The sequence below is a fragment of the Eubalaena glacialis genome, chromosome 5 (genome assembly GCF_028564815.1).
Source record: "Eubalaena glacialis isolate mEubGla1 chromosome 5, mEubGla1.1.hap2.+ XY, whole genome shotgun sequence".
Classification (NCBI taxonomy): Eukaryota; Metazoa; Chordata; class Mammalia; order Artiodactyla; family Balaenidae; genus Eubalaena; species Eubalaena glacialis.
In genome coordinates this window covers 120964207-120987515 of record NC_083720.1, presented here as the reverse complement: position 1 = coordinate 120987515, position 23309 = coordinate 120964207, and the positions used below count along the sequence as shown (strand labels likewise).

Below are 23309 nucleotides of genomic sequence, written 5' to 3'. Positions count from 1 at the left end.
TCTGCAGCCCTCTGGTTGCAATATTCTCCCACATGTTATAAGAACTTAAGTTACCTAGCTTATCCTCCACCAATAACTGGTATTTGAAAAGGAGGATGAAAAGCTATAGGGCCATTTAAAGCTTTCACTTGAAAAGCTTTTTGATATAAATATTCCCAACTACTCAGGCTTTGTTTTCAATCTACATGGTTTGAAGCTACTTAGAAGAAAGCCAAATTCTTTTGGTATTTCCACACTAACGTCAATAGTAGCGAATCCTGTAAAGCAGGGTCAGCAATCTTTTTCTGTGAAAGGCCAGACAGTAAATATTTCAGGCTTTGTGGTGCACACACGGTCTCTGTCCCATATTCTTTTTGTTTTTGTTGCCATTGCTTATTTGTTTTAAACAACGCTTTAAAATGTAAAACCATTCTTAGCTCAAGGGGCTGCACAGAAACAGGCAGAAAAGTAGGTAATTTTTCTTTATAATCAAAGCAGAATGGTGCTTAAAACAATACTGGAAATTCGGACAGATGGCAACAAGTTTCATCACCATCTTCTTAAGCCAGCCACTTCTGTGAGTCACTAAGGACCTTGGTGCCTCGGTTTCTTCATCTATAAGGGGGTTTAGAAGAGATCAGTGATTTATAAACCACACCCTCAAAAACCCTAGGACTCCAGGGAAGGGCCTGGTTGTGTGGATCCATTTACCTTGCACCTCAGCACACGGCTAACCTGCAGCCCAACTTTGATCTTATCTATACACGAGCACTCTCCTTAAAGACAAGGGTTCACTAATTTTTTTTCTTTTTAGTTTTAAAAACACTGCATTAGATGATCTCGGGGATCTTCCTGGTGTGCGTCCTCCATGAGTCTATTATTTGATAATCGATCCTTTTCCAATCATTGTATTGAGAAGTGGCAGGTAGATAGGAAATGATTTTTTTTAATACCTTTATTGGAGTATAATTTCTCTACAGTGGCGTGTTAGTTTCTGCTTTATTACAAAGTGAATCAGCCATACATATACATATATCACCATATCTCCTCCCTCTTGCGTCTCCCTCCCACCCTCCCTATTCCACCCCTCTAGGTGGTCACAAAGCACCGAGCTGATCTCCCTGTGCTATGCGGCTGCTTCCCACTAGCTATCGATTTTACATTTGGAAGTGTTATATATGTCCATGCCACTCTCTCACTTCGTCCCAGCTTACCCTTCACCCTCCCGTGTCCTCAAGTCCATTCTCTACGTCTGCGTCTTTATTCCTGTCCTGTCCCTAGGTTCTTCAGAACCATGGGTTTTTTTTTTTTTAGATTCCATATATATGTGTTAGCACACGGTATTTGTTTTTCTCTTTCTGACTTACTTCACTCTGTATGACAGACTCTAGGTCTACACACCTCACTACAAATAACTCAACTTCGTTTCGTTTTATGGCTGAGTAATATTCCATTGTATATATGTGCCACATCTTCTTTATCCATTCATCTATTGATGGACACTTTAGGTTGCTTCTATGTCCTGGCTATTGTAAATAGAGCTGCAATGAACATTGTGGTACATGACTCTTTTTGAATTATGGTTTTCTCAGGGTATATGCCCAGTAGTGGGATTGCTGGGTCATATGGTAGTTCTATTTTTAGTTTTTTAAGGATCCTCCATACTGTTCTTCATAGTGGCTGTATCAATTTACATTCCCACCAACAGTGCAAGAGGGTTCCCTTTTCTCCACACCCTCTTCAGCATTTACTCTCTGTAGATTTTTTGATGATGGCCATTCTGACCAGTGTGAGGTGATACCTCATTGTGGCTTTGATTTGCATTTCTCTAATGATTAGTGATGTTGAGCATCCTTTCATGTGTTTGTTGGCGATCTGTATATCTTCTTTGGAGAAATGTCTATTTAGGTCTTCTGCCCATTTTGGATTGGGTTGTTTGTTATTTTGATATTGAGCTGCATGAGCTGCTTGTAAATTTTGGAGATTAATCCTTTGTCAGTTGCTTCACTTGCAAATATTTTCTCCCATTCTGAAGGTTGTCTTTTCGTCTTATGGTTTCCTCTGCTGTGCAAAATCTTTTAAGTTTCATTAGGTCCCATTTGTTTATTTTTGTTTTCATTTCCATTTCTCTAGGAGGTGGGTCAAAAAAGGATCTTGCTGTGATTTATGTCATAGAGTGTTCTGCCTATGTTTTCCTCTAAGAGTTTTATAGCCTTACATTTAGGTGTTTAATTCATTTTGAGTTTATTTTTGTGTATGGTGATAAGGAGTGTTCTAATTTCATTCTTTTACATGTAGCTGTCCAGTTTTCCCAACACCACTTATTGAAGAGGCTGTCTTTTCTCCATTGTGTATTCTTGCCTCCTTTATCAAAAATAAGGTGACCATATGTGCATGGGTTTAACTCTGGGCTTTGTATCCTGTTCCATTGATCTATACTTCTGTTTTTGTGCCAGTACCATACTGTCTTGATTACTGTAGCTTTGTAGTCTAGTGTGAAGTCCAGGCACCTGATTCCTCCAGCTCCGTTTTTCTTTCTCAAGAATGCTTTGGCTATTCGGGATCTTTTGTGTTTCCATACAAATTGTGAAATTTTTTGTTCTAGTTCTGTGAAACATGCCAGTGGTAGTTTGATAGGGATTGCATTGAATCTGTAGATTGCTTTGGGTAGTAGAGTCATTTTCACAATGTTGATTATTCCAATCCAAGAACATGGTATATCTCTCCATCTGTTTGTATCATCTCTAATTTCTTTCATCAGTGTCTTATAGTTTTCTGCATACAGGTCTTTTGTCTCCTTAGGTAGGTTTATTCCTAGGTATTTTATTCTTTTTGTTGCAGTGGTAAATGGGAGTGTTTCCTTAATTTCTCTTTCAGATATTTCATCATTAGTGTATAGGAATGCAAGAGATTTCTGTGCATTAATTTTGTATCCTGCTACTTTACCAAATTCATGAAATGATTTAAAATCCTATATTGAAGTATTTAAAGGAAGAGCAACAAAAACTAAAAGAAATCTTATTTTAAGGGGCCAGATGTGCTTCTTTAGATTTGTGGAAATCCACCAGATAGCCATATCAGAGGGTTCCTAAATCCCACGCAGGCCAATGAGAGTTCACTCTTGCATCTCTCTGCTTAGGGCTCTGGGAAAAAGCAGGATGGTTTAGCAGTGGACAGAGCACTGAGCTCAGATCTGGAGACCTGGGTTCCAGCCTGAATTTGGAACTTACCAGGTATATAACTCCTGATGTTTATTTAACAAAAACTGGAGAGCCTACTAAATACCAATCCATAGACTGGATGTTATGACCACAGAGATGAACCAGACAATTGTGGGACACTCCCTCCCATTACTCAGATCCCTTGTCTGTGTAAAGTAGGGTAATAACACCTGCTCCCTCTCTCAGGCCCCATGGTCCTGCAGAGATGGCAAGGCTTGTGCAAACTGCCAAGCACAGACAACATTGAACTAGAAAACTACAGATTCTCCTCCTTTTAAGTACATAACATATATGCAACTTCAAGAATTCACCCAGTTGATAAAATGAGGCGACAATAGGTTTTGCCTAACCAAAAACCCACAACATTTCTAGAACATGAAGCAGCATGGCAAAACAGAAAGGGCACAAGCATTAGCACCAGAAAATGCCACTTGAATCCCACTCTGCCTCCTACTAGACCCTACCAACATCTGCAGGCCCACTGTCTCATGTGTAGAACAGGATATTAATACCTGCAATTTCATAGGGTCATTGTCAAGGTAAATCAGAATTATGTAAGTAAAGCATCTGGTATATAGAGTTAGCACGTAGTGAATATAGTTTTCCCTTTCCCTCCCTCCCAGGCACCTAGAAATCTCAGATGAGAGAACAGGGTATTTTAAATAGTAGAGCTTACCTCAAAATTGTTGCTATTGCTACCCAGCTCTATATCATAATCACCTCAACCAAAAAGGGCAGGAAACTTCTGGTTGTTATAACCATGGAATCCAGATGTAGAATATGCCCCGTCATCAGGAAAATCTTACAGTCTTGGCACAGTTTGAGGACAGAGACGGAGAGCAGCAGCCAATAACAGAGGGGAGACTCTACAGTCTGGAATGCCACAAACTTCCAACCACAAAAGTGCTCTCTGGCACTCAGATTGTGGTATCCCCCTGTGGTGCAGGCCATGGCCCCTGTTCTTGTCGGCAAGTCTCCTCCGGAAGCACATGACTTTCTCCAGTCATTGCTAGGCCACATCCATGGGAAGGTTCGTGGCACTGTTCATCACCTCCACCCAGCCCAGTTAAACAATTCAGGCAAATCGTTTTCTCATTTCTGAGAGAGGAAGATAGCAGGAGATAGTCCCTCAAGTCCTTTCTACCCCTATAACCCTTTGATTCTGTGACCCATTCTTAACTTCTCCATTCGTTCATTCAACAATGTTGACGGAACACCTCCTATGTCTTGGATTCTGTGACCCATTCTTTCATTCATTCATGCATTCATTCACTCATTCATATATTCAATAATGTATATAGAACACCTTCTATCTTTGATTCTGTGACCTGTTCTTAACCTCTCCTTTCATTCACTTATTCAACAATATTCACTGACCACTTACTATATACCAAGTACTGTTATGTGCAAGAATGTACAAAAATGAGTAAGAAATAATCCATGCCCCAAGCTTACAGTCAATAAGGACATAGACGAATAAGCAATTATAATGTAGCATGGGAGGTATTATGAGAGATCCATGGGAAACATGGGAGGGGATGCCTAATATGCCTAATTCTGGCCGGGAGGTGGGACAATGACGGGGGGAGGGGAGGCAGGGAAGGTTTCTCAGAGGACTGAGTGTTGAAGGATAAGAAGAAGGTTATCAGGCCAATCAGATGGGTTGAAGACATCCCAAAAGTAGGGAAAAGAATATGCCAAGGTAAGGAGATATAAGCATGGCGGTCTGCAAAACAGATCACTCGATATGATTGAAATAAGGGATATACAGGAGGGCAGAAGAAAGGGGGCTCAAAAGATGAAGCATCTTCTATACTTTGCTAAGAATAGCAAACTTTATCCTTTCAGGGAATGCCTAAAAGATCCTAAATAAGGATTATCTGGATTACATGAGTCTTTTAGAAAGTCTACAGTGTAAAGACTGGATTATACAGAGGCTGGGGTGGGGGAAGAGGAGATGAGACTGAGGCAAAAAAAAGATGTTAATTCTTATGGGAGAAAATAACAACATAAATGAAAGCAGTGGTGGGGAGGGTGTGTGATGAATGCTAGAGATATTCTGGAAGTAGAATCAAAAGACTTAGTGGTCCATTTGATGTGGGAGGAAAGGAAATGGGTCACATGTAGGATTACACCCAGGTTTCTGTCTTGGGTCGGTGGGTTCATGAATGGTGGGGACAGCAGCCCAGGAAGGGATCACAAGATGACCAGAAATCCTCCCAGCTCCCCGGGCCTGAAAATCTCAGGCATCTCCGTACGCAACAATACACTCTCCACGATAAATCATGCTGAACCCGTGGTATCCACAGGAGTTCTCCTTCTCTAAGGGGGTACCAGGAAGTCACAGGATGAACATGGAGCATCTTCATAGATCAATGTTTTGACATCTGTATTTGTGGGGAAGAAAAGTAATTTAACTGCTAAGTTTATTTAAAACATTATTTTAAAACAACATATGTTATAGAGCAAAATGCCTATTTTCATCCAAATTTGCAGATGGAACAAAAGACTTCAAAGATACTTCAAAGAAACCTCCTAGAGGCTGAGAACCCTTGCGAGAGAAGGGTCCCCTGCCTTTGGGGTTCTTCAGTGCAAATAGCCACAAAGTGCTGCATTGTAACATTATCAAGCAAAGCTGAGGAAGCACAAACACCAAGACTTGGCATTTCCTTTCCCTTGCAGGCACCTTAGAGAGGTGGTTCTCAAAGTGTGGTCTGTGGACCCCCAGGGGTCTCTGAGACCCTTTCAGGGATCCTCAAGATCAAAACTGTTTTCATAGCAATACTAAGATATCATCTGCCCTTTTCACTCTGTTAACATTTGCGCTGATGACACAAAAGCAATGGTGGGTAAAATGCTGGCACCTTAGCTCGAATAGAGGCAGTGGCACCAAAGCATCCTAATAATCACTGCACTCTTCACCACCACACACTCACAGTAAACACACACACACACACACACACACACAACAAAACAAAACAGCCCTGCCAGTTTCACTTAAGAATGTCTTTGGTGGGGGACTTCCCTGGCGATCCAGTGGTTAAGACTCTGCGCTTCCAATGCAGGGGGTGTGGGTTCGATCCCTGGTCAGGGAACTAGGATCTCACAAGCCGTGCAGCGTGGTCAAAAAGAAAAAGAATTATATATATTAAAAAAAGAATATCTTTGATGAAGCAGCAGTAGAAATTATTAATTTTATTAAAGATTGACCCTTGAGTAAACTTTTTAAAAATATTAAATGTAATGAAATGTGTGCATAAAGCACTTCTGCCATGACTGAAGTACGATGGGTGTATCTAGGAAAAGTACGTGTGTGATTGAGTTGGGAGCAGAACCAGCAACTTTTTTCATGGAATATCACTTCTAATTGAAAGAATAACTGACAAACTTTGGTCATTCAAATTTGGGTATTTGGCAGACAATTTCTTGGAAATGAATGAAGTAAGGTTGATACTTTAAGGAAAAGCTGACAGCATTTGTAGACAATGATAAAATTCAAGCTTTCAAGCAAGAATTAAAATTTTGGAAAACCCATACCCTACACTGTGAACTTGACAGTTTCCCAAGACAGACTTTTCAAATAAGACCAGTGTTGACATTAATAAATTTTTTATACTGTATAATGAAATGTTTCAACATTTGGTAGATCTACAGAACTTAGTGAAACAATATTTTCCAAATAACTCATGTGTGATGGTACATACATGATGATCCATTCAAACTGCAATATAGACCAGTAGGTTTTAATGAAACTGAATACAAAAAAAATCATGGAAATGGTTTCAGATTCCACATTACAATGAACTAAGCTAAGGGATAGCTTTAAGAAGCTCCCTCTTTTTGAGTCTTGGCAAAGTACCAAAGGATAGCCGTAATTATCTGAAAAGGCTATTACATATCTGTGTGAAGCCAGATTTTCTTCATATATTCCATCCAAAACAACATGCTGCAATTGACTGAATGCAGCAGCAGATATGATAATCTTGTATTGTCAGACGTTAAAGAGATTTGTAAAATTATGAAATAATACCACTCTTCTCACTAAATATTTTTGGAAAAAGATATTTTTCATAAAAGTATCCTATTTACAATGAACAGATAACGGGTTATAACCATTATTTTTAACAATAAAAATATTTAATTTCTCAATTTTAATCTCTGTTATGCTATATAGAGATGGATACAATGCATATACACAAAAGCTCTTCGACGTCCTCAATAACTTTTAGGAGGTCCCAAGACCCAAATATTTGAGAACCAGTGTCTTAGAGAAATTTTCACGCAGGCCAAAGAGATATGTACTTGCACGTTCACAGCAGCACTGTTCTAACAGCAAAAAGTAGAAACAAACCACACACGGTGTGGTATGTTTCTACAGTACAATACTAGGAAGCAGTGAAAATGAATGCACCACAGCTAAATGCATCAACATGAATACATCGCCAAAGGTAACAGTTGGATGAAAATCCAAGGTGCCGAATGCATGTTATTTGCCACCTTTTTAATACTTTCATATTTACATTTTTATAAATTTCAAAGACAAGTGAAACTAAATATGGTAAAGCTATAGAGAAAAAGCAAGGGGAATGATGAACAGAAAATTTAGGAAAATGGGAACAAGTAGCAGGAGAAGAGTACAGGAGAAATTTGCTAGCGTTGAAATCTGTTAGATTGGGCAGTAGGTTTATTAATGTTCATTTAACCATGATGCTTCATTATATATGTATGAATGTTAGAGATATTATTTTTTGTAAATGGCACATACTTTGCAACCTCCAAAGGGAGACAAGGCATTAAAGCTTTCTTTGCCAAAGGAAACCAAAGAGGTATGGAAGGGGTGGTTGGAGGAGGGGCAGGGACTAAGCCCTGGCTGAGGGTCTGCAGCACGGGCCCCAGAGAAACCCATCACTGGGGTAGGTCTCTTCTCGGACACTTTCAGCGGTCACAGCCACTGCCATCCATCTACTTTGGTTTTTCAACAGCCCTCCCTACTTAAAAAGGCCATTTCTTCCTTCAGGCCATCATCCTCCAACTCCATCTACAGCACAATGAAAAAACTACCAAATTTCACAGTTGATTTTGTGCTGTATCCAAAACACTAAACTTAACCAGCATAATCTCTTATCACCTGGGCCAGCTCCTACTACATTTTTCCTACTTCCTATCCTTACACCACCAATATGCCCGCTCTGGTTCAACGAAGTTCCTTAGTGTCTCCTGCCTACTTTTGGTTTATTTCAACCTCTTTTGGCTAATGCTACTTCTTCTGCTTGGAACGTTCTTCTCTCGTCTCAAGATCTAAATCCATCACATCCTTGAGGATGCTTTAGGTACCAATCCTCTCCAAGAATCTTCTATCCATCACTCTTCCTCTGAGTTTCCTCAAACATTTACACACCTAATTCATATATTATTGTCTTGCACCTGTTGGCATATTGATTTGCACTTATCCTCTGTGATTGTTTTGTGTCAACATTTGAAAGAACTGTCAGCACAGACTGCGTTCTATATAACTTTTATGAGCCAGGTAAATGCTCAAAACTTTTTCTTAATGAATGAGCACCAAGTAGGGGCTCCAACTCTCAGCTGATCAAATCCTCACTGCTCTAATGTGTGTTGACATCCATGTATCCTTATTCCCAAAAGGCTTTCAATTCACTATACTGAAAGATGTTTTCTCCCCGCTGTAGGAGCAGATTTCCTGTTTTATAAGAGAAACCAAGCAAAGAAGCATTTGCTCGATAGAATTCTCAACATTTCTGCACCCCATCTCACCCCCTCTTTACTTGCAGTCCTTAAAAAAATCACCCTTGACAGGTGGTGGAACCAGCTTCTTTGTAAACACAAGATCTTCTGTTTCATTTGGGGGCAGTTTTATTTATTCAACAGGCCCTTATCTTAAGAAACCTAAGTTATCTTCCTTATAACTTCTACCCTGTGGGTCCTAGTGTCTGTTTTCCGCTCAGCATTTCAGAAATCTATGAAAATACTTTTCAAGCTGAATTTTAGTTATTTGTTTCCATCTCCTTCTCTGCCTGCTTGGCTCTGAGATCCTTGTGAGCTGGGACCATGTTCTATTCAGCTCCACAGATCCTTAATCGCTGGCACAGAAGCACTCGGTTACTGCTGCCTGAATGAATGAATGAATGAATGAATGGATGGATGAATCAAGTATCAGTTAGCAGACACAAGGTGAGAATTTAGGATGAATGACAATTCAGAGTAAGTTTACTTCCTTTTTCACTTGACAGAACTTCATATATTTGAATGTAGCTACCATGCACAATTTTTATCCACCCTCACTTTTTTCTTCGAATTAACTACTCCCAATTGCCTCAGTAGTTAATTCCTCACATGATGATTTCAAGAGCCTACAACATTCTAGTTGCCTCCCTTCTGGTGAGTAGTTTATCAATGTCCCCCTTTAAATCAGGGCACTCAATCTGGGATTCACTATTATGCATGTGATCTAATCAGTTCACAAGGCCAATGTTATCACCCTTGTCCTGAATTCAGTACTTACATTAATTTAGCCAACTCTGCTGAAATGCATCCATTTTTCAAATGATGGCTGAATTTTAAATATTGCTTGCTGATTAATAGCAGTTATCTCTGGGGGTGTAAGTTGGGAAACGAGACTTTCACATCTTACTATGAATATTCCTACATTGCTTTAATTATTTATACTAAACATGCACTCCTTTTGTCATTAAAAGCCAATATAGATTTTGAAGAATAAATTAATAAACAGTTAATATCTGTGATTTCCATGGTTCCAGTCTCATGGAGTACACAAGTCATATTTAAAATATGTGTACTCTCTTCTATGTATAAAATAGATAACTAATAAGAACCTACTGTATAGCACAGGGAACTCTACTCAATGCTCTGTGGTGACCTAAATGGGAAGGAAACCCCAAAAAAGAAGGGATATATGTATACGTATAGCTGATGCACTTTGCTGTACAGCAGAAACTAACACAACATTGTAAAGCAACTATACTCCAACAAAAATTAATAAAAAAAGAAAGGAAAAATAATAAAATAAAATACATGTATTCTTTTCTTCTCTTTTGTATATATTTCTCGTCTATCAACATGTATTTGAGTACCCACTGGTACACAGCACTTCTAACTGTGATCTAGCCATCCAGCCAACCCAAACCCTACTTCTAGATTATGAAATTCCTCTCTTCCTATAAAGGTCAGAAAGCAGCTCACTATAATTTGATTTCCCTCTTTCTTAAGGTCAGATTAAAACCCAGTAAGTTATTATTGGAGGTTTGCTTTCCCCTAGAAGGGAGAAATCATATAGCACATTTCTGGAATATTTCCTGAAGCATAGGGTGTCCCACACTTTGTTTCCTTCCAAATACAGCTGTGTTTCATGATCCAGAGAGGATTGTTGGGTTAACAAGTAGGGCCAAACAAGCACAGAATAGAAAACAACTCACAATTCTAGGCCATTACATGAAGGCAGTGTTCTCCATATGGAGCACATAATTCAGACCCCAGAAGGTACATCACTGCATGTGACTCTATTCTATGACGCATGACCCTCTATTTAGTCTAAGGTCAAAATAAATCTTTGAGGAAAGAAATATGATTGGTGGCACAAGTTTTTGTGAATCACAGGGCAACGTATGTGTTCCATCAGCACCTAGGGGGCCTCCTGCAGTGGAGGGTCTGAGAGGAGGTGCAGGTGGTGAAGGCATATCCTTCAAGCTTGAGACCCCGTGAAGGTTTCATAGACCTCAGAGCAGCTCTGAGCCCAGAGACCCGCCCTTCACAGGGCTCCAGCCTTTTATAGTACTCGCTCCGGTGACCTCTCAAGCTAGTTTCTTCCTCCCTGTGGCCCAGTTTCCATGTCTGTCCAATTGGTAAGAGGAGGGGCTCTTCCCTGCCTGCCTCACAGGCAGATGGTATCGACGAAAATGTTTTGTGGACAGTAAGCATTCTATAAAGAGAAGGTGTGGTTAATGTACTGTTATCCATTTCACAAGGCGGCACTCCGCAAGTACAGAGAGGTCAAGTGACTTACCCAAGGTCACAACGCTAGTGAGAAACCCTGGTGCTTGTGGTGGGAGAAGGTGACAGAGAAGACTGGAATCTGTGTCTCCTGCTTAGTACAGGTCCTTCCCTGAACCTCTGGTTTCTGATCTGGAGGAGTTGGAGTCAATTACTCAGATCCATGAGGTATTTTTAAAGGTTTTAAGAGTTTAACAGAGTCTCATCAATAAGCTGCCCAGACTCAAAATCATGTCTTTATTTTTGGCTGACATGGCATCAGCCCAGAGTGGGAGTTCTGGTTAGTTCAAGGGTCCTCAACTCTTGCTATCCATTTGTATCACCTGGGGAGCTTTTAAAGGATGTCCATGCCCAGACTCCACTCTGGGCCAATTAAATTTAAATCTCGGGGGGTGTTTGCATTTTTAAAATCTCCCAGGTGGTTATAATGGGCTACCAGGGTAGAGAAGCACTGGGTTGGCTGATGATGATCAGAAACTGATAGGCAACAACAGTTGTCATTGACTGATTACACAGCACAGTTAAAGCAATCGTACTGAGATCCTTAGTTGAAAGAAATTCACACACAAAAAAAGAAATTCACACCTCGAGTGTCTTAATGTGGCCAGCATTTATTGTGCACATACTATGTGCCAGACACGAATCAAAATATCTACATGTATGAACTCACTTTGTCCCCATAGGACCTACAACATTTTCCCAATTTACAGATGAGAAAACAGGCAAAGTGCAGAAACTTGCCAAGGTCACAGCCAAAATGTGGGACAGCCAGGATGGAACTCACGCATCTAGTACCAGGATCTTAATCCCGACCCTAGACAGATTCCTGATACTTCCATAGGATGTGGTTTATAGTATCCTAGCTTCAGTGATGAATTAAAAGATTACAGAATATCGGGGAATATAGAATAGTTCCTAATCCAAACGCCTGTGGGGGCCCGGGAGATAAGACACTTCAGGGGGGTGGGCAGATGTACATGCAGACGGGGACACGACAGCCCAGTGGCAGGAACCGTGGCAGACTGGCGAGCACATGCCAGGGAAGGGAGACAGCCGCCACCGACTGCAGCAGATTGCTGCCATGTGGGCAGGTGGCCTGGTGCTGCTTGCTCATCCAAGTTTTCAGAAGAAGCTGGAAATCTGGATTTGTATGTGAAACCGACCATTTCCAAATGCTGTCTCGAGTTTTTAAACATACTGTATGGGGCAAAACATATCAGTAGGCCACTAGCTTGTGACTTCTAATATCATCCATAACACACACACAACACACACATACAGCACACACATACCCCAATCCTTCTTTTAAAATTCTTGAAAAATAGATACATGTATATGTATAACGGAATCACTTTGCTGTACACCTGAACCTAACACAACATTGTTAATCAACTATGCTCCAATATAAAATTAAAATTAAAAAAAACCCTAAATCATCTAATGTTCTCTTGGTTTGGTCCTCTGCAATTAGAAACAGCAGACCCTGTCTTTCCTTCTTTCTGTGCAAAATTTGAACTATTACCTATGTAACACATGGAAAACCCAATAGAAATTTCCCCTGGGTAATTTTAATCAGTGGATTGACTGGTAAATTAATGAATAAATAAACTTTTATTAAACACTTATTTTCTCATTTGAATCTCAGTGTAAGTCTGGGAATGTGGATTTACTATCATCACTTTACAGTAAAACCCAGTCAAAATTCATACGATTATTACACAATTTAGATATAATTCAGGTCAAATCATACACACAGAGGAACTTGTTCCTCTAGTAAAAGCCTAAAGTAATATTGTTGGCCTATGAAACAAGTACTTGTCAAGCCCTATTATACAGCCTTATAAAAGAATTTTACTGTATCCTATTATTTACTCTATGAGATACATGGAAAAGTTTTAAAAATAATAATAAACACAGACATCACCAAAAAGTTCTGAGTCAGATATGCCTATAGTGTAATCACACACTAAGCAAATGGAAACATTTCATATACTTAATAATAACTAATCTTTCTTGAGCTCTTTCTACAAAGCAGCCACTAATTAGGTATGACTTTGTGTGTGTACATAATATTGACATTTATATAGGTATTCAATTAATCCATACAATATCCCTATGATATAGGGACTGTTATCACTATTGAAAGATGAGGAAACCAGAGAACAGGGAAGTTAAGTAATTTGCCCAAGGTCACACAGCTAGTTAGTGTCAGAGCTCAGATCTAAACAGCTTGGCACCAGAGTCTGTACACTGGACCACTACTCTATGACCTTAAAAAGCATGTATGGTCTCCGTTTTTTACTTAAGATGTACCGTATACAGTAGACATAGTGAAAAGAGGGCAAAAATCACATGATATTTTCTCTCTCGTTACAAAACAACAACAAAAACTTTTAAAAATACACCACCAAAGGAAACCATAAGCAAGACAAAAAGACGACCCTCAGAAAGGGAGAAAATATTTTCAAATAAAGCAACTGACAAAGGATTAATCTCCAGAATATACAAGCAGCTCATGCAGCTCAATATCAAAAAAACAAACAACCCAATCCAAAAATGGGCCGAAGATCTAAATAGACATTTCTCCAAAGAAGATATACAGATTGCCAACAAACACATGAAAGAATGCTCAACATCACTAATCATTAGAGAAATGCAAATCAAAACTACAATGAGGTATCACCTCACACCAGTCAAAATGGCCATCATTAAAAATCTACAAACGATAGATGTTGGAGAGGGTGTGGAGAAAAGGGAACCCTCATACACTATTGGTGGGAATGTAAATTGATACAGCCACTATGGAGAACAGTATGGAGGTTCCTTAAAAAACTAAAAATAGAACTACCATACGACCCAGCAATCCCACTACTGGGCATATACCCTGAGAAAACCATAATTCAAAAAGATACATGTACCCCAATGTTCATTGCAGCACTATTTACAATAGCCAGGACATGGAAACAACCTAAATGTCCAACGATAGATGAATGGATAAAGAAGATGTGGTACATATATACAATGGAATATTACTCAGCCATAAAAAGGAACGAAATTGGGTCATTTGTACAGATGTGGATGGACCTAGAGTCTGTCATACAGAGTGAAGTAAGTCAGAAAGAGAAAAACAAATATCATATATTAACGCATATATGTGGAATCTAGAAAAATGGTACAGATGAACCTATTTGTAGGGCAGGAACAGAGACACAGACGTAGAGAACGGACATGTGGACACAGAGGGGGGAAGAGGAGGGTGGGATGAATTGGGAGATTAGGAATGACATATATACACTACCATGCGTAAAATAGATAGCTAGTTGGAACATGCCATAAAGCACAGGAAGCTCAGCCCAGTGCTCTGTGACAACCTAGATGGATGGGATGGGGGGTGGGTAGGAGGGAGGTCCAAAAGGGAGGGGATATAGGTATACATATAACTGATTCACTTTACTGTACAGCAGAAACTAACACAAAATTGTAAAGCAATTATACTCCAATAATAATAAAGATAAGTAAGTAAATAAATAAATAAAATATACCACCAGGCAACCCAAGACACTGGCACTACGTAACTTTAGAAAAATCTATCACCCTCCTCAAGTACAGTAGCTTGTTTCAAAAGCACAGATAAGCAGGCTGCTGATGATCAATCATGGAAAAGACCATCTTCCCTGGCCTTCTCCACTCCCCTTTGAAAGCCAACCTCTTCAGAGCACTCAAAACAATTCATCCAGATGTGCACATTTCTCTCAGCCCTCATCTTTTTCCCTTCACAACTCACTTCTAATGGGGCTCTAACCACTTTTCTGACCCATGGAGAAATTACAGGAAAGAGGGAGAGAGAGAGAGAGGGATTCTTTTGGGGTTGGCTTTTTCAGGCCCAAGCCTCGGAGAAGGTCCACGCATTCCTTCCTTGCTGGGAGATGGAACTTGGCTGAATGTGGAACTTCTTAAAAACAGAAGCAAGAGTACCTAAGCCTTAGTCATTTAAGAACTCGAGAGAGCTTCAGTGGTAGAGGTTTTTTAACAAGAAGGGAATGGGAGGCTGGAAACAATATCCTTTTTAGGCACACAGAATCTGCTGCATTTACTATAACTCTGGGTCAGTCTGTGAAAAACAGAGTGGCTAAAGGCCTCATGCTGATTTCAGACCGTGGGCGTGTATCACTGTACATTTTATAAAATTAGCTACAGTGCAGCTTCTGTGTATGTGTGTGTGTGTGTGTGTGTGTGTGTGTGTACACAGGCAGTGAGGCTGACTTTTATAAAATAAACAGCAATATGCACCCATGCAGCTAAAGATTAGTATCAAGCCAAAGTCTGATTTTAATTTATGAAACTACCTTGTAACTACAGCGATTCTATCCCAAGGTGGGTCCTTGGGGAATGATAAAGCCATCTGAGAGGTCCCTGCTTCAGCATCTAGACATATATACTATTCTCTAATATCATAAAAATGTAATGTACAGACGGAGGATAGAAATACAAAACTTGCTCCTAAACAGAAGGGGGAAAGCAGCTAGAAACTTCAGCCCACTAAATCTCTTAGCTATTTCTGAGGTTTGTGCTTTGCACATTAGTTTCTTATAAAATATGACAAAAGACATTTCAGCTACCATAAACCATAAAGTATTTTGTACACATGGCCCTAGATGGTATGTGTTACTGAGCTACACCTAGAAAGTAGGAAATAGAAAAGAAACAGGACACAGCATCTTCGCTGACAATCTGCATCTCTAAAATGTGATTCTAGAGTGCCTTTACTGAGGCCAAAGCAGTAACGAAATCTGATGGAAAAAAAAAACAAAAAACAAAAAAACCCCACATGTCTTACCATCACTAGGCCTGGTCTGGATTTCTCTCGGATAAGAGGAAACTCAAAATCTACGCCGTCACCACAAAGCTCGTGGTCTTGTAAAAACCTTCTGCTAGAAAGCCTTTCACGCCCCCAAAAGTCCTATTTTGTAGGTCACACTCTCATTATCTTGTTCTGCGATCAGTCTGATTAAATTATAGAAAATTACTAACACATCACTCAGGATAGAGAGATGAGCTCCAGCCTCTTGTGTTTGTTTTTCGGTCCTCCTGTCCTAATACTCCAGCAGATATTTAAAAAGGAAGAGTGGAGGAGAGACAAGGCAACTTCAGACGAGGAAAGCGAAAGGATATATTAACCTCCTCCCAGGACTAAGCTGCCCTCAGCTTTCACAGAGGGCATGACTGACCAGTCACGGAAACCAAGAGAGCTTTTTCCACTCTGACAATCTGGGCTCCACCATCATTTCCTTCGCACCTTATCATCTTTTGAGTCCAAAGACACCACTTTGCACGAAGTGACCAGGGTTAGTGCTACCGGATGAGTTTTTCCCTTTGGGGAAACAAAATCATTCAGACACAATGTGAACTCCTGGAATTACTAAATAAACTGCTTTACCTACACATTTCGAATCTGGTCTTTCCTACAAGGACATCTTGACATTAATTAATTAATCCTTGTATTTTAAACCAACTTGTGACCCCAGGAGAAGCCTGCCTGGTTACTCCATCAGTACAACAAGATCCCTTGGCTGTTTCCACAGCCTTTGTCCATCTAATTTATAAGCCTCGCGAGATCAAGACTTTCCACACCTCCCTAGGAATTCTCCTAACAGGCCATTCAAAGACTCTAAAAACTCAAATGCACAGCAAGCTCTAACACTGGCCAAAAGCTGTCCAATTTATACTTCCCCAACGTGATTTATTAACACTTGGTGCAGGAGACTTGTCAATTCACACCAGCTGTGTCATCCCCAGAGTGAGATGGCAACACGTAGACAAATTAAAAATCAATTTTTTTTTAATTAGAAACTATTTTGCAGCATTAGAAGGAATGCGATTTTGAGCTATCTTCCTTATTTTAACAGCAAAGCTCAGTGGACCCTACTTACTGTATTAGGAATACATGGATTTCTTTAAGGAGAACAGATAGGCATTTTTGCCCAGCATCAAGCAAGCCTGCTTTGTGGTACCCCAGAATCATCCGAAGTGAAATACTTCTCTATTTCAGATTTTAAAAATTTCCCCATGGTCCCTGTCCTAGTCAGGAGGTACTGTCTGTTCACTGAAAAAATTTACTAAGAATAAGTAAGGGAAAGAGTACAATCTTCTACCTTCTATCGTTCAACAGACATACAAAGACCCGTAAAAATATAAAAATAAGGGATCCTGTTGCTTTTCAGTCATTTTGTTTCCCAATTTTACTAGAAAGCAAGAAAGAATTTTTAAAGTTTTGTTCATGATGAACACAATAACCTGTTCTGGTCTTGACCCACAACTGAGTAAACAGTGAAAATACTGGAATAACAAAACAACTGTTTTATGAACTTTTCCTTTGTGGTCCCCCTCGGGAATAGGCATCGGGCAGCTTTCCAATGATAAACAGAAGAGAATCTAAACTCATACCCGTTTAGGGGTAAGTTGAAGCTAATGAGGAAATCTTAAAAGTGCTGATGGCACCGATGGTCAAAGGTTTTACAGATGCAACAAACACACCCCTTTCCGTCTCCAGTTTGTGATCCCAAATGGAATGATGTTCACAAAGGACTGAGCCCCAGGCCTGGCAAACAGTCACGGTATCAGTTTCCCTCTCTTCCTCTTTCTCAGGCTGACAAACATTTTTAAACTCTGCAGTTCGGGATTCTGCTAAAGATAAGCACATGGTATAGCTCCAAGGACCTCTAGGACATTTTTTTGGAACATGGTATTGGACCCTGTTAATGGAAAGAACTTTTGTAAAAGAGCCATCAACTGCAGCAGAGTCGTATTTAAATCCCAAAATGATAATTACTGCTCTAGGCCAAGAAATAAAGGCTTTATTTTGAATAATAATTTTGAAATCCACTTCTCAAAAATAGTTTAGGTTTAACACCCTTGGTTGGGGGTCACCTCTGAAAGCTAGTGCAGCTCGCCTTTTTGATTTGCAGCCAGTAGGATCACCATTCAATTCTATAAGACAGTCCATTTGTTTTTCTGCATATGTATGAGGCCCACATAACAAAAACAAACACACACACACACACACACACTTACTTCAGAGGCCCAGGAGGAAAGGACTGTGTAGAATTTTAAATCAGAAATCTAACGCTTAGGTTAGTAGTGTCAGGTTAAAGGCTCGCCCATCCCCAAAGCTAATTCGGTACTGAACAGTCCCATGGGTGTCTAGTTGAACAGGAGCTAGGAAACCTTAGCAGAACGAAGCCCAGCCTGGGGAATTGCTGGGACTCCGTGCCAGGGGCTGAGGCTCACCCCAGACTTGGTATCAGATAATACCAAGTGCTAGTCTGGATTTCCAGGACTAATCTACTGGAGGGTGGAACTTCCAGGTTCCCTGGTGTCTGTGCTATAGGGTGGGAGGACTGTGGGCTTTGGAGATTCCCCACTGTGGCTGGCTAGTATCATATTTAATAACACATAGAAAGAGTTTATTAGTAGCAATGGTTTATGGGGGGAAGGGTACACAGGCAGGGGGGGGGGGGACCTAAGAGGAAGTGGAAAGCATCCTAAATCTTCTAGAGATGCAGTTATCACAAGTTTCTTTTCTTGTATTCTAATTTGAACTTCTTAAATGTGTTTACAGGTTCTCTAAATTCTAAAAACGTTACATCAATAGTGGCTCTTAAGCACTTGTATTTACTCAGAAGGCTTTTCGGTTTCAAAAGCAATCCTCCCCATCTCATTCCCCCTCTGACCTTTCCCACCCTGAAAACCACTCATATCACTCCTTTCTTTTACGGAGAAATGTTAAGTCAGCCCCTATATAACTTCTTAAAAACTCAGGATGACAATCTATTAGAGCAATCAACTCCCAACTCTCTATATTTTAACTTTGATACAAAACGGTTCTCCAGGGAAAGAAAAATCCGGCTGCCCCCCATACACAAATAAACAAACAAATAAACAAAGAACTTAGCATTAAAACTGGAATTTAGGGCTACAATTATATTCTACATTAAATACAAATTAACACTAATTTGACCAAAGTCCACCCCACTGCAAGTTCTTTCAAGACTCACTCAGCACTTAGCAAGCCTTGGGTTTCTGTGTCTGAATTGCAAAATACACCATTTGCCCAGAAATTGCTCTCAGCTCAAATGCAAACTGCTCACAAAACATGTGTAAACCATGCTTAAAACAGGCAGCACACATCCACAAAAGTCCATTCAAACCAAAGGTAAGTGGAGAAAGCTTCGCAAATTAGGCTTCTCTTTAAAAACTGGAGGGACTTTTACGGTGCTTCCAAAAGGTAATTGCTTTTTACTTCAGTAAAAGTGGCTTTATGTGACTGAGAGAAGGAGTTGATTTTTTCTTTCTTTCTTTCTTTTTTTTTTTAACTTGAGTGGATAACAGTATTCAATTAGAGAACAGGGTGGGAGAGCCCACTCTCAAAATACAACTTAATCACCAGGCCCCAGCGCACTGGAGAGGCCCACCAAAACACACGAGCTAAAATGGAGCCTGAATTTCCTCTCAGACGGAGAGGGTAGTCGCACGAGGTCAGGGTCAAGGTCACCAGCAGGGCAGGCTGCAGCTGCCCGACTGCACTACCCACAACGGGAGGGAAGGCGGTCCATCTCCGTCACAGCCGAGCAGATAAATCCCTTCTCCCCTCCTACCCTCCCTCTCACCCCGCCAAGATTTTTTTTTAAGAAGAAAGGAAAATGACCAAATAACCTCACCGCCCTGGTTTTCGCACACAAGCTCATCAGCGCCCAAAGTTGCCATCTAAGGGCAAGTTCGCAGAGAACTCTGAAGCCCATTTTGTCCGAGCAGGGCAAGCCTCCCCCGACGCCCCCCCAGGATTCCTGCCTCCTCTCCCTGCCCCCAAACGCCCCCGAAAAGAGCTGGGAACCGCGGCCGGCCGGCCATGTGCACGCACACACTTCCACCAACTGCTGCGAGTTTTCTGTGAATCGCAGCGCGGAGCCTCCCAACTCGCCCTCCCCGACTCCGCCGCCTTCTCCTTCCTCGCACAAAATTTCCCTACACACCCAGCCGCCTGCGAATGATTTTATGTGCATATATATTACATATGTGATATTATCCTCAGAACCTCTAGCGGGCAGGCGAAGAAAGGACTGCACAGGGGCATTTTTTTTTTTTTTTTTTTTAAAGGAAGGGGAAAAAAAGCACAACCCAAGCCCTGTGCGTCGACTCCTGCGTACCGGGAAGGGGAAAGAAAGAGGAATGTTTGCGGAGCGGGCTGCCTGCGAGTGCCCTTGCTCGCCACTTCGGCCGCGGCCCGGGTGACACGGAGGCACGGGGGGGCCCGGCCCGAGCTACCCGCGCCCCCTGCCCGTCCCCCGGGCAGGCACCGCCGCGGAGATTTCGCGAGGGGGAGATCGATCGCGCTGCCTGTCTGCAGCGGAAACGCACACGCTCACACACAACCCCAGCCCGAGACACCATAACCTTAACCCTTCCCCCACCCTCCGTGAACTTCAGGTGACCGACCACGTCGGCCTGACACCCTGGCGGGCGGGCGCTCCGGCTCCGCTCCCGCCCCCAGCCCGGGTTTTGCAGGATCGGGCTCCGAGCAGCGCCAAACCGCCGGGAGAGAGGAGCAGTGCGGGGGGAGAGAAGAGAAATTGACCCTCCGTCTCCCCCGACCCCTCCCTCCGGCGCCTCCGGCGTCCCCTCCTCCCCGTCACCCCGCCCCACGCCTTCTCCCCTGCCCCCTCCTCCCTGCATTCAAGAAGCCGGGCGGCCCCGGGGGATATTTTTAGTTGCTTCTTTCTCCTTCACTTTTAGCTTTAGCAGCATCTCAGAACACTCAAAGCGGAGAAAGATTGGGGGGGGGGGTGTGAGCTGGAGAGGGAGTGGGGGAAAAGTTAAGAGTCTCGCAAAGAAAAGCCGGAGGGAGGGCGGAGAGGGACCAGGGGCGCGGGTGGAGGAGGGGAAGGGGACCGGGCCGTGCCGGCGGTGTGTGTCTCCAGTTGGTGTGTGGCTGCAGCCGGGGAGGGCTGCGATGCACTTTAGTCCTGGACTCTGCTCAGGCTCGCCGGGGAGGGGGGTCTGAGAGCCCGAGTCTCGCCCGGCTCCGTCAGCTCCGACTGACCCCGCATTTTATTGCGGCCAGGAGCCCTGCTCCTCCCTCCCCTCGGCTCTGCAGGGACCTCGCGCGCCGCGAGCCGCCCTGCCTCCTGCCTCCGCCTCGGCGCAGCTCCCGCACCCCACATCCGCCCGCCGCTGCCGGGCCTCGCCCCCAGCCCGGCCGCCCCGCGCCCCCCGCGCCCCGGCGCGCCCCCTCGCCCCGGCGCCCCGGGAGCAGCCGCCCGGCGGCGCGTGTGTACCCGTGTGTTTGTGTGCGGTGCCCCCACACCCTCCCAGCCGCTCCCGCCTCGCCCGCCCCCGACTCCCCTCCTCCGCCGCCGCCTCCTCCACCTCCGCCTCCTGCTCCTGCCGCCGCCGCTGTCGCCGGCGGCTCCGGGCCCGACCAGCCCCGGCGCAACCTTTAGCCGGAGACGGACCTCTCCCTGGATCCCGTACTCGGCAGGCGGCCGCGCGCCCTCGCCCCGACACCCCCAAACGCCATGTCACGGCCCCCAGCCCTCCGCGCGCCCCGACCCCCGCACCCTCGGGCACCGGGATCCGCAAGGAATTTCTTGTTTAAAAAGATTCCAACCTCTCCCACCTCCCCTCCACCCCCGATTAAAAAAACCCCGGCATCCACACTACTCCCCTCCTCCCTTCTTTTGCCCCCTCCCCCCAGCAACCCGGAGTGAGGAGGGGGAGGGGGAGGGAAAAGGGAAAAAAGCCCGATCTCAAGGAAAAAAAAAAGGGGGGGGGGTGAGAGAAAGAAAGAAAAAGAGAGAGAGAATAGAAAGGGCACGGGGCTGATCATCACCAACATGGCTGCCTCAGCATAGACCTAAACGAGGAGTAACCCGGACTGTGTCTTTGTCAGTTTCACCTCTGTAACCCTAAACTAATGCAGAAAACAACGGAGGAGGCTGCGGAGGGGAAAGAGGAGAGGGAGGGCGAGAAAATGGCATGAGAGGAGGTGGAGAAGGGATGACTTACGTGAGGGAAGGCGCTTGGGCTGCTCCTGCTTCCTCCTGGGCATTTTCCCCCTTTTCTCACATTCTCCTCCTTGGTTAATGTGAGATCAAATAAACCCCCGTGGGGGCAGAGAGGCAGACACTGGCAGGAGAGGGGAGGTAGTTGGGGGGCGCGCGGGCGGGCAGGGGGAAACCCCTTCTCTCCGGTGTGTGCAATGGGTTGAAGCTTGTTTCCTGGAGCCAGAAGAGGGGTTTTCTTCTTTTCTTTCCTTTCTTTTTTTTTTTTTCCTTTTTTTTTTTTTTTAATTTTTTGGTCGTGCACCTGGCTTGTCCCCGAGCGTAATATTCTTCAATGGAAACGGATCTAATAGGTGTGAGTGTGTGTGTGTCCTATGCTCGCGTGTGTGATGGGAGGTATAAATAAATGAGTGCCGGTGCGTCGGTGTCTATGGCCGCGCTCTGTGTCTCCGAGCCCCTAACACTAATGTCGGGATCAAAGGGCAGCGGCGGCGGCAGCACAGCTCACAGCTCGCTCTCTTGCTCTCTCTCTCTCTCTCTCTCTCTCGCTCTCTTTCTCGCTCTCTCTCTCTCCTCTCGCGCTCTCTCTCTCTCTCTCTCTGTCACACACACACAGAGGCACAGACTGAAGGAAAGAGCGAGAGCTAGACACACACACACACACTCTCTCTCACACACACACACACACACACACAGAGCAAAGAGGAAGGTGCCCTAAGGCTCCCAGGGCGGACTCAGGCTGGGATTTGCAACCGCTCTGTCTGGAAAGAATGGGGGGCGCGCGTGCGGGGGTGGGATGGACTTCTTCAAATTTATCCCGCTATTCGCCAGATCTAGGGGGGAAAAAAGTTTTTCCCACTCTTGAAACAACGATTATTTCATTATTCTTACTGATTTTTCGAGAGAAAATAGGTTTCTCTCTTAACTTTCTTTTGTTGATTAAACTACATAAATTCTTCAGGGTTTTGGCACTCAGAGAATTACTCTCTCACCCATTCACCTTAAGTCTGTGGAGGTGACAGTC

At 43.1% G+C, this 23309-nt stretch overlaps 1 protein-coding gene across 1 annotated transcript in view; it reads right to left on the bottom strand.

The window, feature by feature from the left end:
• The window catches only part of ZNF827 (zinc finger protein 827), a 175825-nt gene extending 153025 nt beyond the window's left edge, over positions 1-22800 (bottom strand). The window contains exon 1 of the mRNA XM_061191626.1: positions 22290-22800. Coding sequence (XP_061047609.1) covers positions 22290-22332 — 43 coding nt within the window. The 5' untranslated portion in view covers positions 22333-22800. The remainder of the gene's footprint in view (positions 1-22289) is intronic.
• Positions 22801-23309: the final 509 nt, after the last annotated feature.